Below are 19263 nucleotides of genomic sequence, written 5' to 3'. Positions count from 1 at the left end.
TTCATTCACTTTTTATATCACTTCATGCTTTGCTTTTTTGTACAATGTTTCGACATACTCATTTTTTAATTATTTTTATGCAAAATTATGTTATTCTGCCAGAACTTAGTAATTTAATTCTCTCAAGTTAACTTACTGTTTGAAACTGACTTCCTTCTGCGAAAACATTTTTTAACTAAATTTACCCAAATATTTTTTGTATCCAATACTTAAATCCGATGAATATTCGGAGCAGTCCAAGGCTTGAATTTCGAAAGAGGTCGCGGTGCACCTCTATTAGGCGTTAAGTAGGCCAAGGTGAAGAAATTGACCTTTATATATGATAATAGAGTTTATTATGCAGATCTAACAGAGTAACGGTTTAAAGTGTTACAGAATGATTCAAAGTATTACAAGAGACTGCGTCAAAATATTTTAACAGATTGATTCGAGCGCTTATTTTGGAGGGCTTTTATACTGTGGTTGCTAAGCGGTGGTCTTTTTGAGCGTGTGACACTATTGTGGGGTTTTAGTCGGTAAGTCCGACACTACCTCGACAGTGTCCATGAGGATCTCCCCACGAAGAAAAAGTTCAAGGCTTGAATATTTTTAGAAAAATAATAATTTCACTGATCTTAGTATCAATTTTAGAGATTTCAGTAAAAATAAATATAATTTTCAGTATTACTAACAATTTGTTTTACCCTCTTCCTACCACATTGTGAAATACAAATTGTTAAACCTAAAATTCAATCTAACAATGAAGGTCATCATCGAGGTTGATACATGTTCCCGTTTCGAATATACATCAAAAGAAGTGTCTCCTTTCTTAAGTTGAGATCACAATAAGCATCTTCAATCAGCATTTTATTCTTTTGTCTTAATGGTGAAAACAAGTGATCGAAGAGATAGTACGCTTCAAAATATAATACAATATGCTCCAATATACTACACAACCTGCTACAATATACTGTAAGAGCGATGTAGGTAATTGTGACCGAACACAGAAGACCAGGAACGATAACGTCATAAGCGCTTGTTCCTTTTTGTTCTTTATTTGGAGTTTTAGCTTTCCTCCCTTACAATAATTAGCTCTTTGTGAGCTATCTGTTTCCTCTCCTTTTTCCATCTACTTAGGCTAATTCTAGACTAATTTCTTGGAATCCGCGGACACAATACGTAATTGATCTTCATCGAGCAACCTTGTCAATACGCATCGTCATTTGCCACTCGCTCATTTGAAGAGATTAGATCTCAATAGTATTCCTATTACAGCATGTATATATTTCATGATATGGAGCAATATCATATGATGGTAATAAAAACATACATCGAGTTCAGCAGACGTTCATATAGATCAAATTTTTGATATCCAAATTTACTAGTGTTGCGGTGCGACATATGATTAAGTAATTTCACAAAACGACCTGAGTTAAAATTTGGCAGGAGTCCCATTTCAGGAATAGGTTATTCAGAACAATAAACTCCATATATTTTAAAGCAGTCCATATGAGATGGTTGTCCCAATAGACTCAAATGCCAATAAGAACATCTTACAGGATTTTCAAATCCAAGTCGAAAATGCATTCATAAGCAGTTGCAATTTTCATACAGCGATGATTGATTTTAGTCTCCTGTGCAAGCACTAAATATGTTTTCACTTGATAACTTTTTGACTTCAGGTGTTTTCAGGGTTTTCTTTGCATATTATCTATAGACAGTCTTGAGTGCAGTGACGTTGGTTTGAAAATTTTGGGTGGGTTCGACACTCGTGTTTTGATGAGAAACGTAATTGTTGACAATACATCTGTTTGGTTGGAATGCACTTGCTAAGGTATAATAAATTAATTGCTTTATTTGCACACAACATCGATACATATACATTACACTCTGAAGACTTCGATAACCTTCTAACACGCACCCTTGTTGTCAAACAGACTATTCTAGATGCTTCTAACAGCTACCAACAGTCTTTTGTCCCAACTAAGACCTTTTTTTCTTTTTTCGTGGAGGAAACCTTCATAGGCGCCCCGCGCCCTCCGGGGAGAGGGCGCTGGGTAGTGCCGGATTCGTACCGGCTAAAACCTCCACGGTGGCCTGTCCTGACGCCTGAGTCGAGATGCACCCGGGATCTCTCCCGAATTACTACCGGTTCCCCCCGGGCGTCTATCTCTCCTTTTTGTCGAAGGGAGGCGTCCTGCTCTTCTTGGACCGCTGGGAGGGGGGGGGGGACCACGCCCCCTAGCGCCTCGCTCCTGCTGCGTCATCCTGGGGACCCCGTCCCCTGACGCCACTTCCTGGTTCTTCGTGCTTCTACGGTGGCCGCGGCGGCGCCGGTGGCGGCGTCGCGCCTCTGCTGCGCGTTGTGTTCCTTGGGCGCTGCGATGTCCTGGACGGATCGCGAGCTCACTCCCGGTTTCTTTCCGCCCGCTCCTTCGCCAGCATGACCTGCTCGCAGTAGGTGCGGATGGCGGCGAACTCCTGGCGCCCTCTGAGCATGGCCGCGACGACCGTTTCGGGGGCTAAGCTCTCGCCGATTTCGAGCCGTAGGACGCGTCGTGGTTCCGCCCACGCCGGACAGAACTCCAGCGTGTGTTGCGCCGTGTCCTCCTCTTCCTCGCAGTGGTGACAGACGGACGTCGCCTCTCGCCGAATCCTTAGCAGGTACTCGCCGAACACTCCGTGGCCGGTGAGCACCTGCGTCATCCTGAAGGTCAGCGGCGCTCCGCCTCGATCCCTCCAGGCCTCCCAGTTGGGAAGCACGGCGCGAACGGCCCGGAGCGGCCGCACGGCGTCCTCCTGGATCAGCTGCGAGCGCCATCGTTCCCACGTCTCCTTCTTCGCCTCCTCCCGGATGTTCGGGGCCGGCTGGCTGGCGGTCGATGGTGTCGGGCCCCTCTGGTGTTCGTACACGCGTTCGTGCGCCAAGGCTTGCAGCTCGAACGGGGGGGATGCCGCCAGCACGGTCGCCGACGCGTACGATGTCGTCCTGTAGCCTCTCGCTATGCGGATAGCGGTCGTCCTCTGCAGCCTCCGCAGCAAGGTCAGGCTGCGGCGACTGGCCGTCAAGATTCTGGCCCAGACGGGTGCCCCGTAGAGGACTCGGGACCGAACCACTCCCTCGTAGAGTCGGCGGATTCTCGATCCTGCTCCGCCGATGTTCGGTAGGAGGCCGCACAGGGCGTTGGCTGCGGCCGTCGCCTTCGGGACCAGTTGCTCGAAGTGCGGTCCGAAGGTCCATCTGCTGTCGATCGTGAGACCCAGGTACTTCATCTGGCGTTTCACCGGGACCTCTTCTCCGCCGATGTTCACCGACAGTCCGGGAGGAGGTGTTCCTCTTCGTCGCTGGTCGTAGAACCACAGTGCCTCGGATTTGGCCGGCGACACCGTCAGGCCGAGCCTTCGAATGGCGCGCACCGCGCACGCCACGGCGTCCTCCGTGCGATTCGCCGTGTCGTGTAACCACCGTCCCCCGGCCAGGACCAGGGTGTCGTCGGCGTAGCACACCATGCCTGCTCCCGGGGGCATCGGACATCGGAGGACGGAGTCGTAGGCCGTGATCCAGAGTATCGGTCCCAACACCGACCCCTGCGGAACGCCGCGCTCGATCCGTCCTCTTTCCTCCCCGTTCTTCCCGGCGTAGACGATGTATCTGTCGGTCAGGTACGCTCGGATGATCCCTACCAGGTACGCCGGGACCTCGAAGTGTCGCAGGGCTTCCACGATCCTGGCCCAGGGGATCGAGTTGAAGGCGTTGGTGACGTCGAGTGATACCGCTACTGCCACCCCCTCTCGAGAGACCTTGTCCTCGGCCATGGTCTTCACCCTCTTCACCGCGTCCACGGTCGAGCGGCCGCGGCGGAATCCGTATTGGCTGTCGTGCCATCCGGGCGCCCTCTCGGTCATGTGAGCCTCCAGCCGGGCGGCGATGATCCTTTCGAGCATCTTGCCCACCTCGTCCAGCAGGCATATCGGCCTGTACGCGGACGGCGAGTGCGGCGGGCGGCCCTTTTTCCGCAGCAGGACCAGTCTAGCCGTCCGCCATGACCGGGGGTAGACGCCCTCCTCTAGGCATCTGGTGAACAGGTGTCGCAGGCGGGGAGCCATGATGACTATCGTCTCCACCCACGCTCGGCCCGGTATTCCGTCCGGACCGGGTGCCACGTCGCGGGATGCCATCCTCCTGGTTGCTTCGAAGAGTTCTTCTTCGGTCACTCGCAGTTTTTGCTCCATCCTGTTGCGGTTGTCGTCGCTGCCTCCTCGTCGTCGTCGTCGTCGTCGTCGACAGAGGGGGAGGATGGCGCTGATTGCCTCGTGTCCGTGTCCTCCGGCGGGAACAACGTCCCGATGACGTTGTCCAGCAACGCCGGATCCATGTTCGAGGTCAGTGGGGGCGCCGAGGGTCGTAGCTTCTTCGTAACTACTTTGTAGGGCCGTCCCCACGGGTCGGATTCGACCTCCTCGATCAGTTCCGTCCAACACCGAGCTTTCGCGGTTTTGATCTCCCGCTGAAGAGTGCGTCTCGCCTCTCTGTACTCCTCGTAGCAGCTGGAGATCTGTTCCTCGTCGCACGTCAGCCTGCGACGGCGGGCCCTTAGGAATCTTCTGCGGGCCCGAACGCAGTTCTCTCGCATCTCCGCGATCTCCGGAGTCCACCAGTACGTTCTTTGGTCGCGTCTCCCCCCTGGGACGGAGCGCGGCATCGAGGCGTCGCACGCCGCGCACATTTATCTTCGGAGCTCCTCCGCCTCCTCGTCGATGCTTTCCTGCCCGGTTGTCCGTCGGGCGTCCCAGCTCCAGGCGGATACGATCGTGGCCGCCCGTAGCATCTCCTTGTCCCTTTCCTTGAAACGCCATCGCGGTGGCGGGCGGCGGCGGTTTTCTCCCGGTCGTCGTCGTCTTCCGGCGTCGTCTTCGCCCCCCAGGGCCACCTCCATCAGTATGTAGAGGTGATCGGATAGCGTTTCCACCCCCTCGGCCACCCTACAATCGTGGATTCGCCTGAGTAGCTCCGGGGTGGCCCACGTGATGTCCACTACCGAGGATCCTCTCCACGCCACGCAGGTGCTCGCCGAGCCCCTGTTTGCCAGCAGGAGCCCCAGACCCGCTGCCCAATCGGTGAGCACCCTTCCTCGAGAGTTGGTCCTGGGATTTCCCCATTGCGTCGAGTGGGCGTTGAAGTCCCCGAGGACGAGTACTTGGCGGGGGAGGCATCTTCCGATGCACTCGCCGACTCGATCCAGGAAGTCCCCGTACGCGGCCAGGTCGATGTTTGGAGAGACGTATACCGCCACCACCGCTGCTCCCTGCCACTCGACCGCGACGAAGCCGCTGCCACGGTCCAGCAGGACGCCCGGGGCTGCCGTCCACGTTATCCCTGCGGATCCGTTCAGGTCCCCGACCCAGCTGGGCGAGTCGGGAATGCGATGCGGTTCGGCCACCGCCGCCAGGGCGACCTCGTTCTCCCGGATGGTCTGAAGGAGCAGATCTTGCGCACTCCTCGACCTACCGAGGTTGCATTGCAGGAGGTGCTTGAATTATGTGGTCACCTCCATGGCCTCCTCCCGGCCGTCCGCCGCTGTTGGTTCGGCGGCGCTTCCTGGTGCCCCTTCCGCGCCTGCTGCTGCTGCTGCTGCTGCTGGTTGGCGGATCGGTCGCTTTCTCTTGACTTTCGGTGGGGTGCATGCCTCTCCGTCCATCCTGTGGTTCGCGGGCGCCCCGAGCGACTCGCACAGGGGGCACTTGCGAGTGGAGGCGGGACAGTCTCTGGTGTCCCAACTAAGACCTGGACGTCCTCTGACGCTTAAACACACATTCCCATGTACAGTGTAAATATATCATCTACCTAACAGTACTACCGCACTGACACATTGTATTAATTGTATTGTCACTTATACCGTGACTATAGCCAGTTTTCAATGGTATGAGAAGTATTGTAACTCGTATAAGGATGACTGCAACGACATAAAAGAGGAAATGACGGAGTACGTTGTCCGCAGTCAAAGCAGTGAAACGTTGTGCTCCTGTATAGCAACTGGAGGTCAAGTTACGCGAATTGCATTTTTCTGTACAAGAAAATGCAAATACGTCTGTAGTAAATGCCGCATATTTATCGAAAAGTGGGTTGTTTATGAGATTTTCAAGTTTCAAATATATTTGAGGTGTTCATTAGTTCTCTTCAAGAAGTTTTTGCATCTTACAACCTTTTCCATCGATTGCAACCTCACTGCGTATAGTTTTGTTTGCATTACATAAGCAAATGTTTCATTTGTTCATTTATTCAAATTGAAACTTAATATTATGTTATATTATTGTTGCTATATTACATTGCACAATTCTTGTATTAAGAGAAACAAGTTAAAATTCTGGATATAGTTTCCTTACAGATAAAGCATGATTCTACATTCGAAGTATACAAATGTATTCGTTTGTGAAATAAGGAGGATCTCGTCTTCGTGTTTAGAAAATTGATGTCCTGCATCGCGTATCTGACAAAAATAATTGGGTCCATTTCCTTGAGTAAAGTTGTTACAAAACTGTGTGCTATTCACGCGATTATGTGATTTGAGTGTATAAACGAAAGATTGGAATCGTTATAGTTTCCTTCTTTTTATATATGTATCTGTATATAATTCTGCGCGTTTTAAGTGAATCACGTTGTTCATCTTTTTCCCTTTACTGTGTCAAACTTCAAACCGCAAATTTTTTCTTTTTTTTACTAATAATTATTTACGAGTCTGCCAAATTATTCAAATTCCCCGTCACATAAATATATATCACAAGTTCAAAACGTTGCTGTGTCATTGTCCAATCTGCATAGAGCTTTCGACGATATGATGACCAATATCTATATCTTTAGATTTGTTATAGATATCTCCAACATATGTCGATATACGATAAATTACAATATAGTAGATAATATATTGTTGGCTAGGAACTTCCTGAATATTCTACAATTCCGTTCAACTAGACGGATTGCATTTCTTTAATGTTTTCTACATTATATACTGTATAAGTATCTTTATGAGCTCTATACGTTTTTCTTTACGTTGAGATGTGAATGATATCTAAGGTCGTAGCGCTGCATGTTGCAAATGCTTATATCGCTGCAAAATACGTTGTACGGTTTATCGCAAGACCTACTATTTTAGCGAATCCTTTTTTGCCAATGAGACTGCTCTCTGCTCTTTCTTGTTTTACATTTTCTAGCACTTCTAAGCAATTACGTTGCTATCTTTCCATTTCTACTAACAAATTTTGTAACTTCTATGACGGTGTAGTTGTTTACTGTAATAGCAGTAAATTCGCTTTCGTTATTTCGCTCAATCAAATAAAGACTAATTCTCCAGATTGGTGACTCCGACGTGATCTTGAGATAGCGAAATTAATATTGTGTATTAATATTAATATTGATTTCAAGTGGATGGACGTAAAAACGCCCATCATCGGCGTCCATTTCCTGAGCCATTACGGGTTACTCGTCGACCCGCGAAACAAACGGCTACTGGACAAGACCACGCAGCTGTTCACTAGGGGATTCGCCGGCGCAGCCGACCTAAGATCCATCAAAACCATCGACGAGGAATCACCGTACCGCAGATTATTATCGGAATTCCCTGCTCTAACGCGACCGCCCGTCTTCCGGCGGAATTCTGTAAGGCATGGTGTGCAACAACATATCTGCACGGCACCCGGAACGCCCGCCTACGCCAAACCACGCTGCCTGGAACACCTGTCCACACCACATCACGCCGCCTCGCCCCCGTTCGACTCAAGCTGGCGAAGGCGGAATTTGAAGTCATGATCAAGAAAGGCGTGATGCAGCCATCGCGAAGCCCGTGGGCATCATCCTTACACATCGTACACTAAAAGGACGAAGGGATTCGACCGTGTGACGACTATCGGGCATTGAACGCCCGTACCATTCCGAATAGATACCCACCGGCGCACATTGAGGATTTAGCGCAGAATCTGTATGGCAAGCGCATCTTTTCCAAAATTGACCTCGTTCGTACTTACCATCAAATTCCGATCGCGCCGGAGGACGTACCAAAATCGCGATTACTACACCTTTCGGTGTGTTCGAAGTGACTAGCATGATGTTTGGGCTTCGAGACGCCGCCCAAACGTGTCAACGATTCGTGGACGAAATCACGAGAGGCCTCGATTTCGTCTACGCTTATATTGATGATTTTCTAATCGCGCCCGATACCGAAGAACGACACCGCGAACACTTGCGGATTTCGTTCAAACGCCTCGACGAGTACGGGGTCGTAATAAATCTCGCAAAATGTGAATTCGGCGTGCGCGAAATCCAATTTCTCGGCTACACCGTCACCGCCGAGGGGATAAAACCATTGTCTAAACGCGTTGACGCTATAGTTAATGTACCGTTACCCGCGACTGTTAAAAAACTTCGGAGGTACCTTGGTATCATCAACTTCTATCGACATTCCATACTGGGGGCCGCGCAAATTCTTCAACCACTCAACGACTTACCACCTATACATATTTCACACTTTTAAAACGGGGACCGTAAGGGATCGAACTAAATTCTTTAAATATGTGACGAAGGGTCTTGCACCCGACATATTTTTAACTAAATTTGACGAGATCGCTAACGTAGAGAATTTTAATGCGACGGACGACGCGGACAAGGCGGAGATGTTACGGAAATGTATGGTGGAAACATGTGACAAGATGCTGAAGAAGGTGAGCTGTATGACAAACAAGAAGTACAGCAACCATTGGTGGAATGAGACGATCGCAGAATTGAGAACTCAGGCTCACAAAGTATTAATGAAAATAACTAGAGCAAGGAGGAAAGAGGATAGTGGGATCGAAGCCCTTATTAGTAGCTATAAGGGGCTAAGAAGATAGCTGAAAAGAGAGATAGCTGAAAGTAAAAAGAGAGCCTGGGCCGAATTCTGTGAGGTACTAGAAAGGGACCCGCGGGGAAAGCCATATCGCACGATTATGAACAGATGTAACAAAAAAGGGCTTCCAAATGACATGCCTGTTAACAAGGTGAAGGAAATTTTAAATGGTTTATTCATCATTGGACGCAGACAGGAGCTAAGCGAGGTCGAAGAACATCACCTATAACATGAAGCTCGATGAGGAAGATGTTAAGGATATCATCGGAAGAATCAACGGAAAGAAGGCGGTGGGAATAGATGGGGTCCCAGGTGATATTGTTAAGCTGTTAATAAACAACCGAACAGGGTTAAGGTGATTAACAGTATCACGGACTCTTTTAGAATCCCGGAATGCTGGAAAACAGTGAACGTAATATTGCTCAGCAAACCGGGTAGGGACCCTAAGTTCCCTAATGCATACCGACCAATAAGTGTACTCCCTGCCTTGAGCAAAGTGTGGGAAAAGTGTCTGAAGCTGATTATCGAAAGATGTATGGGAGTGGAGACACCCCTTTTCATAGGAGACAATATGGGTTCAGTAGAAGAAGGAGTACGGTGGACGCGATTACACAGATGATTAAATTCGCGGACACCTGCAAGAAGAAAATGATGATGATATGCTTGATGATTGCAGTGGACATCAAGGATGCATTCAACACCTTTAGTTGGGAAAAATTATCTGACGGACAGGAGGATAATCGTTAGCAATCAGTTTGGTACGGTGGAGTATCTGGTTGCGGCTGGGGTACCACAAGGATCTGTGCTGGGGCCTTTCCTATGGAACATAGTCTACGACCGTTTATTGGAAAGGCTGGACAACAAGATAATGATAAGGGCGATCGCGTTTGCACATGACCTGGCAATCACATGTGCCCCGAAGAAGAATGAAGGCGTGAGTGGAAAAGTAGGTGAGGTCATGAGAACCGTGTGCGACTGGTGTGCGAGTGTGGGTTTGACGCTGGCTAAGGACAAGACGGAAATAATCCTTATTACTGGTATGAGGGTGCTCAAAGTTATCGGCCTAAATGTGGACGGCGTGGCTATTAACACGATGGAGGTCACAAAACATCTAGGTGTCATGATTGACACGAATAGAAAATTTGACAAGCACATTGCCTCGGTGTGCGATAAAGCGGATATCAAGATAGGAGCATTACGAGGAATTCTACCGAATATTAATGGCCCGCCTGATTTGGCACGCAGGCTTTATTATAGCGTGTGGGAATCCATAATAACATACGTGTGCCTGTGTGGGCTGATGCGATGAAATACGAGAAAAATAAGGTCATAAAAAGGGCTCAACGTACTGCCCTGTGCATCACATCCACGGCCTACCGCACTGTATCTCACGCGGCGCTTTGTTTATTGACCGGAAACTTACCGATCTACATTAAAGTCCGAATGTTGAAGGAGGTACATGAGAGGAAGAAGATCTATAAGACCTTAGCTGTTGGAGATGAGGTGATCGAGAGATATACGGAAATGAAAGAAGACTTGGAAGAACTAAAGAAGAAGGCCATAACGGAGTGGCAGGCGGAATGGAGCAATTATAAACAGGATAATTTCATCAAGAAATTGATAAGTAATGCGTCCATATTCGCCAGGAATAGAAGAGACATCGATCACTTTACGATGCAAATGCTAACGGGACATGGTATCTTCAACAGATACCGTAAGAGGATCGGTAAGAGGTCGACACTAAGTGCTGGGACTGTGGAGACCCGAATGACGACGCTGAGCATGTCTTATTTGTGTGCCCTAAGTGGATCGACAGAAGAATCGAGTTGGAGAACTTCCTGGGTGTCAGGATAAGCGTGGACAACTTGGTGGACACCGTAGTTACCAAGGATGAATACTGGAGGAAGTTCAGAGAGTTCTGTAAAGGTATAATGAACTACAGAAGAGAGATGGAAAAGGCGACGGAGTCAGCGAATAGGAGGAGCGGCATCAGTACGCGACGATAATATGCGGCGACACGGTTAAGGACAACCCTGATGAATGCTAATCGGCTCTGCTAGGGTTGTCCCTCTCTAACAAATCAGAGGAAAGAGGAGGGAGTTTTAGTGGATATGGCGATGTCACCTGCCGAGTCCTACATAATCCGGAGACGCGGGTCTCTGGGTATGCGTAATAGCATTTTCCCCTTCTCACGCAAAAAAGGAGGGTGGTGGAGAAAAACATCAGCGCTAAATCCGTGAGATCGGCTATGGCCAGTGAAGCCGAAGATGGCGCGAGAGACGATACGCAGACGAGTGACGTCGACGATGAGGACGTCATGATTTCCAGGGCTGAGCTGAAAGGGTTCACGCAAACCCTGGCAGGAGCGGTCCAAATTATTAATGTGGTTGTTAAAAAATTAAAGTTGGACAAAGACAAGGATGAGGGGATTAGAGAGATAGGCAATTTGATAAAAGGTATCCTGTCTTCCTTGAAACAATGTGGAGGGCATAAGGATAGACGGATAAGATAAGACGGATATCCAAAGAGGAAAGTGGTATCGCCGGCTGAAATAACGAGAGTGGAGGAGCTTAAGAGGCCCTGAAGAGGAGAGGTCACATACGCCGAGGCGTGTGGGGGGAGACCAGAACGACAAGGGGTGAACAGGACTTCAGCGAGGATTCCGAAGGATGGATGAGGGTAGAAAGAAGGAAGAGGGAGAGGAGAGCTCCCTTAGAGCAAGCTACCCCGATGGTGCGTCTGGGAAACAACCGGCAGGTTGGTACCGAAGAGAGAGGCGTACCAAGAAATAGGAGGAGGAAGGAAGCCATTTTAGTCAAAGTGGAAGAAGGATGCGAATGGCTTTAAGTATGTAAGAAGATAATGGCGGCGAGGAGCATATTGGAGGGAGCCACGGGGGTCCGTAGGACGAGAGCGGGCCATATCCTGATCGAATTTGACAGGATGGTGGTGGTTAGCGAGGCGGCGGCCAAGTTGAGGGCCGCTTTGAGGGATACTATGGAGGAGGCTGCTCTGGTGAACAGGACGACCCTGCAGATAAAAAATATCGATCCCCTTACTAGCAAGGAAGAGCTGGTGGGCGATATTAGGGCGCAATGAGGGATCGAGGACAATATCGATATTGCAGTGAAATCTATGAAGATGACACCATGGGGCACGCAAGTGGCGGTCGTGGTACTCCCTGCGATCGGAGTTCCCAGTGAAGAGAGAGACAGGAGGCTGAAAACTGTATTGACTGTAGCCTCGGTGAGACAATTGACAAATGTGCAGTGCTGCTTTAGGTGCCATATGTTGGGGCACGTGGTGACGAAGTGCATGGTAACATGTTCTGGCAGGGAACTGTGTAGATGTGGAAGTGCGGAACATGTTATGAGTGAGTGTAACAAAGAACCTAAATGTGCCATGTGTACGAGGTATGGGAGTGTGAACGTAAAGCATATAACTCATTCGTTGGCGTGTCCGATGGTGCGCCTAGGTGTTAGAAACATTAGAGGGGGGCCCAATTAGGGTCATTCAGATTAATCTAAATAGATGCAGACTTGCGCAAGACCTGATGATGCAGTACGTTTCTGAAAACAGGGTGGACATAGTGGCCATCTCCGAGCCCTATAGGCAGTTGCCTTACTGGTTTAATGACGAGGGTGGGGATGCATCCATTTGGGCCACCCTGTTTAACGGTAGACATGCGAGACATGACACCCTGATTCATAAAAAAGGGATCGTCGGAGTTAGGGTAGATGAGGTATATTGCGTCAGTGGGTACTGTTCCCCTAATATGAGTAGGCGTGATTTTGATGCCTATGTAAGGGGGGGGGACAAGACGGAGCCGAGGGGAGCATGCCTACTAGACGTGATTACTAAAAATGAGTTATTGCCGATAAAGACGATGGGAAGCTATAGGTTCTTGAGAAATGGAAGGACCAGTTTTCCCGATATACTGAGTGTTAATCGACGAATGAGTCTGAGTTGGAGGAGGAGTACGGTTTTGGACTGATACTCAGCATCTGATCATTTTTATTTATTGCATACGTTTACGTACAATGTTAAGCGGGCGGTAGGATGTGGTTTTAAGTATTTGACGAAAGGCTTGGATGTAGAAAAATTTTTAATCGAGATGGATAATAATTTTAACGAAATTGGGTTAAAATCTGACGGAACGGTATGCGGCGATCGACTGCAAAAGAGCTTGGAGCGTACGTGTGTCGTGGAACTTAAGAAGAGGTACCTTTCGCGAGGAAGAAGGAGCACTAATTATTGGTGGAACAGCGAGCTTGTGAGTTTAAGGAGCGCTACTTTAAAGAGTAGGAGATGAGCGCAAAGAGTGGTGGCGGCCCGAAGAGAAGACGCCGAAGATCTGGTAGCTGCTTTTAAGGAGGCGAGAAGGCGGGTAAAGAGGGCGATCGAACGCAGTAAGGATTGGTGTTGGAAGGGGTTTTGTGCTACCCTGGACCAGGATCCGTGGGGCAGGCCGTATCGAGTGGTAAGAGCAAAAATGACGCGGTCGACACCAGCTGAGCCCGTCGGAAGAGATAGGGTGGCGGGCATTCTGGAAGACCTCTTCGTCACCAGGCAGCAACCGTGACCGAGGATGCAGGAAAAACTACGGATCCCATGTGGGGCACCCGACGGAGAAGAAAGATTGGAGATTTCGGAAGAGGATCTAAAGATAGCCGTTGGGAAGTGTGACCCAAGGAAAGCAGTTGGTGTGGAGGGGATTCTTGGTGATATCGTTAGTATAGTGGCGGAGCGAAGAACGAGGGTGCTCCTGGACGTGCTCAACGGTATTAATAATAGAGAAAGAATACCGGCGGTATGGAAAGTGGCTAGGGTAGTCCTCATACTCGAGCTAAATAGAGATCCGACAACGTCATCGGCGTACAGGCCGATCAGCATACTGTCGGCGTTGAGTAAAGTGTAGGAGCAGACGCTCAAGTTGTTCATCGAGAGGAGCATTGGGGAAGACCCCTTTCATAGGGATCAGTATGGCTTCAGGAGAAGGAGAGGGACTCTTGAAGCCCTGGATAGGACGGTCGCGGTGGCTGAAGAATATAGAAGGAAGGACTTGGTGTGCGTTCTGGTCGCCCTCGACGTGAAGAATGCTTTTAATACATTGAGATGGAGGAAGATCATGGATGGAGTGAGAAGAAGGCAGCTACCAGGAAGGCTGCAGTATCTGATTCGGGACTACTTGGCTGAGAGGAAAATACTAGTACACTGCCGGGATGGCGTTGTAAGGAGGAACGTGTACGCCGTGATTCCGCAGGGGTCGGTCTTAGGACCGCTGCTGTGGAACTTCGTGTACGACGGGGTGCTGCAGATACTGGACCGGATCAAGGACGACGATCTGGCGGTTTTACTTAAGGTTGGAGAGTCCCAGGACATCGAAGAGAGGATCCGGGCGGTCATAGGTATGGCCACCAGATGCGGGTAGTGATGCGGGGCTCCACTTAGCTCGGGAGAAGACGCAGGTACTACTGCTGACGAGGAAGTGGATTCCAATCAGTTTTACTTTTGACGTGGGGCATGGGGGGGGGGAGATCTCCACTAGTTGTGCGATGAAATACCTAGGCGTGCTGTTGGACAATGCTAGGGGGTTCTCCCCCCACCTTGAAACGGTATGTAACAAAGCGGAACGGTTCCTGGGCGCCATACGGAGTCTACTGTCCAATGTAAATGGGCCAACGGATGTTGTCAGAAGATTATACTACGGCATCTGGGAGTCTGTGGTTCTGTATGGCGCACCGATATGGGCCTCTTCCCTAGGAAGAGACAAGAACAAGAAGATTGTAAAAGGGGCACAAAGGGCTGCGTTGATCCGCACGTCTACTGCCTACCACACGGTGTCGCACGGGGCTTTGTGTATGGTGATAGGTTGGAGACCGTTTAAAGTCATAAAAGGAGGCGAAAAAATTACACCGCCGAAATTAATAATCGCAACGTAACGGTTTCCATAGACCGTTTAAAGTCGGCGTTTGTAGTTCCGAACGACATAGAAGGAAAAACCGCCGTATCTCGTGACATACTAATTCCGGTTGATCAGGCGAACGCGCACGACAAAAACAGCGAAAGCAGCGATCAAACCGCGGAAGAGAACACCAGGAATAAGTATGCTGCGCGGTCCGGACGTAGAGTCCGCTTTACCGATTGGTTCCAGGCAGGTTTCGGTTAGACGTCGTAAATTGTCGGATCGACTGTATCGATAATTTAGAAAAAAAAATAACGACGACAGAAGGGAGCTCTGTAAATATTTCAAAAGGTTAACTTAATAAAAACGTTATCACTGGTAGGGGGTGATGCAGCGGCTCATGAGTCAGAACACAATTCAAATCATGTTGTTTTGCCTCGGAGTATCAAGACCGTTAGGTTCTAAGTAATGTAAGAACAAATAAACTCCGGGCTAAACAATGTTGCCGCTTCGTGCAACCGTCAAACGTAGAAGAATTCAAATTTTGCGGTTCTCCCTCGACCAGTATAAATAAACGGACGCGATCACGAGCGAGGGAGTACATCGAACAGTATCGAAGAGCATCAACATGTAAACAAGTATCGAAGTGATCTATAGAGTTTCTCCGAGTATTTATCGGGTATTTATTCCGCAATTTGTACCAACGATTCACAATTCGTCTGTGATTTATTTATTTATTTATTTATCGAAAAATATATTTGAAGGACTGCGACAGCAATATTTCGCTCTCGTTATTTCGCTCAACCAAATAACAACTAATCCTCCACATTTATTATAACCATTTTTAAACTTCATAATTCATCGTATATTTAAACTTTAAAGTTGACAGCTGTATTTAAAAAAAAATTATATAGAGAATCACTTCCTCTATACTTATAATTATATATTATATAATTATATAATAGTTATATGTTATGTTATGTATATAGAAACCAAAAATGTAATAAAAATAAAAAGCGACCTAAAATAAGAAGATTAAATATATTTGTGTTCACTTAGCTTTATATGAAGAATAGTTTCCTGTCCGGTTACTGCATTATCCTATGTATTATCGAACAAATTTTTAGGTTACAATTATTTACACAAAGTTAGTACTTGTGCGAATATCTTTTCATTTTATAAACCTTTATGTATAAAAACTCTATCCACGTTAAATCTATCTCTTTTTATAGAAACTTAATATAGAAAGTTAATTTTCTGGATAGAAAAATTAAAACTTTAAGTAAATTCCTGTACAACGCGCACTCTACTGCGTCCCGGATACGAATGACGAGTGAACGTTATCGAACTCTACGGCGACCGCTTACATAGTGACGACGACGGATTCGTATTGCTCAGTGGTTGCCTACGCTTCGAGCCTATAGGCGGTATCTGTACGCGATCACTACGTAAAAATCATTTCGTGGCATGCCCCCCTCACTGCTGCGCCAACCATTCACCCAGCCCCACAGGACCTAAAAGTAGGCCACCGTCCTGTTGTAACCATCCTGTAAAAGTAGGTCCTGTTTTGCGAACAAGTTTTCAGAACAGGAAAAGAGAGAAAAGACAATATCGTATAAAAGTACCGCTTTTGAGCGGCTTAAATTAAATTACAAACTGTAATGTTAAAAATATAAACCCAACACAAAATATGGTATGACTACGTCGTACCGTCGCGTAACGGTACTTTTACTAAAACTTTTACTTTCAAACAGAAATTCGTTGTTTGTTGTGACATATGTAATTTATATTTTTCTTGGGCAATAAACATTATATATATTGGAGATGAGAGGACACCGGGGCCTTCCCCTTGGAATTCTTCGGAAAACCATCAATATTTTAGTCTCTATAATTTAACTCGATTCTAATTGCCTGAGATTTATGATCCTGAGCTTGGGCTCGAGGCGATAACAAGTCGCTGAACGTTTTTACCTAACATAGGGATGGAGTAATTCTATAGCTTTCCTTAAAAGAAATAGTTGTAGTGGCACGCGACAGTAAATGATGATGATCAATCATCAAGATGATTACCAAATGTCGATGCATCTCCACAGTACATGTTCAGTTAGCCTGAGGACCCGTCTTTATCCTAACAGTCCCTAAATCTACCACCTGCTACGGGAAGATACGGGAAATCTGCTTTTCTCACGAACGACGTTTCCCGCTAGCAACTTTCTCTCAAGGGCGGTTGACATCCTTCTTCAACCACCAACATAGAAATTAACCAATTAACAGCAACGTCAATTTCCCTCACTTTCCGGATGAAGGCTTTTCTCGACGAATCCGATGATCTCGTGTCCTTAGACACGCCCCATTATAGTTCTCTGCAGCATCATCGCGACGGAAAGTCATTCTTTCTTGCGATCTCATCGACTAAAGAGCAACGTCTTTGCGCTCGGTGAATATTCTACGTTTTAACAGAGAGATAGTTCAGTAAGACTTGTACCGTAGACAAGCAAGTTGAGTACAACTTGGACTTTGGAAGAAAGCGCATTTTTGTTATTCCGTTGACCGCGGTTTCTTTATTGAACCTAAGATCATTGTCATTAGCATCTCGAGTATCTAATTACCACGATTATTTATCAAATTCTGTAATAATTATATTTGCACTAGTAAATATCATCTCTATTGCATAACAACAATGTCTAATTCAAATGAAGATTCGCTTCACGCTCCTAACCTTAATCATGATATGAACCCGACATATATACATATATATGTAAATTCTATAGAATTTAGAATACCAACCGACGGTTTGACTTTCCCTGTGTTTACTGGAAGTCGGTCGAACGATATAAATAGAGAGGAAAGGGGGCTTAGGATAGAGAATAAAACAGGACTTCGAGAAGCGAAGATTGAACAAAGAAAAAAAGAAAAAAAAGCAAGTTAAGAGCTAGAAGGAGAAAGAGAAGAGGGATTAGAAACGGAGAGTTCTGAGGAGATACGGAAGAAGACTTAGAAAATCGATTCTTGAGTTTTCACGAATCGATCGCCTGATTTCCAAAAACATTTCGTTACATATACATATATGTCGGGTTAGTGTTAGGTTTAGAGGCGTGTAACGAATTTTCATTCGGACTAGCCATCGTTGTTGTACAATAGAGATTATATTTACTGGTATCAATATTGATTTTTACAAAGTTTGACAAATAACCGTGGTGATTAGACACTCGAGATATTAAAGACAATGTTCTTAGGTTCAATAACGAATCCACGGTCAACCGGGTAACTCTTTGTTAAATGTAGAATATATTTTGAAGCACAAAGTAACGTTTGCTGTGACGCTCGGTATAATAATGCACGTAAAGACGATGTGAAAACTCTCCAAGGCGATCGCAAGAATAAAAGACTGATGGAAATTTTCCTCTCCTTACGATCGCGTTTGTTCGTTGCATATTGGCCGGGGATACCAACAAAATTCCAGCCGCCGTTGCTAGGCAGACCCACGTAGAGCCGACATTGCTCCTGCCCGGGGTTTGATTGTTAATACAACGTGTGTCCCACAATATTGGCACCTCTCTGTCAGGCAAGAACGTTCATCGCGTCACCGTGGCTACGTTCGGCGACCAGTTGTGTCACCACGAGGCCAAGCCCACTGTCACAAATTTCGGGCAAACATAATCGGATTTGTGGAGGATTGGTCGATGAATGGTTGAGCGAAATAACGAGAGCGAAATATTGCTGTCGCAGTCCGTCAAATATATTGTAATATCGTGGAAATTAAGATATAAATTTTTCCCGATTACTTACAATTTATTAATAATGAATTGAATATACAGGTATTAATTGGACAGAAAATGTTTGGACAGATGTTTGTTTAACTGAAACTAAATGCGATGCTCATATCTATCTCAAATAACTTTACAGTTATTTCGCAGTATTGCCCGAGCAGCCGAGCTAACTGGACGTGCAAATTAGTGCTTCAGAAAAGTGCGGCAAGTGGGGAAGAGAATGTTAAGAACGGCTACGCCTATAGCCAAATGGTGGAAATCCGTGTCTTCCATTAAGAAGACTAGCAAACCTACCATGAAAAAAATTACAACAATAAAAATTATAAACAAAGAAGATCAATACTACATATACAAAACAACAGATACATCAAAAACAAGTCAACAAACAAACCAAGGACAGGACTGCTCAGCCACAATTGAAGTTGACATGGAAACCAACAAAGATACAACTCATCAGGACGTAAGCTGGAAGGTAGCCAGCTATAACAAAAAAAGAAAAATAACAAGTAATCTAGATACGGAAAAGCAGCGATGGCTGCAAGAATTACCGCTAAGAAACACCTTCAGCTCGCTAACAGAAGAATTAGACGACGACCCAACAAGCAATACCACAACTCAATAAACCACCACCAATATTTGTTGAGGAGCAAATAATAGACCCGCTTATTGATCAACTAAACAATATAGTTGGAAAGGATAATTACACAATAAAACAAAGAAAATTAGAACAGAT

The 19263-nt window shown here is 46.8% G+C and overlaps 1 protein-coding gene across 1 annotated transcript; it reads left to right on the top strand.

Moving 5' to 3' along the window:
- Nucleotides 1–14410: 14410 nt before the first annotated feature.
- On the top strand, nucleotides 14411–14797 carry LOC126868410 (uncharacterized). Its single transcript, XM_050623769.1, has one exon. It carries the CDS (start codon nucleotides 14411–14413, stop codon nucleotides 14795–14797), a length of 387 nt encoding a protein of 128 aa, XP_050479726.1.
- The last annotated feature ends 4466 nt before the right edge of the window (nucleotides 14798–19263 follow it).

This window comes from Bombus huntii, chromosome 8, assembly GCF_024542735.1.
Source record: "Bombus huntii isolate Logan2020A chromosome 8, iyBomHunt1.1, whole genome shotgun sequence".
Taxonomy (NCBI): Eukaryota; Metazoa; Arthropoda; class Insecta; order Hymenoptera; family Apidae; genus Bombus; species Bombus huntii.
This window is presented reverse-complemented; position numbering and strand designations above follow the sequence as displayed.

Bases quoted from the DNA above. Each gene is read 5' to 3' on its own strand.
- LOC126868410 (XM_050623769.1), top strand. From the start codon at position 14,411: ATGAAATACCTAGGCGTGCTGTTGGACAATGCTAGGGGGTTCTCCCCC.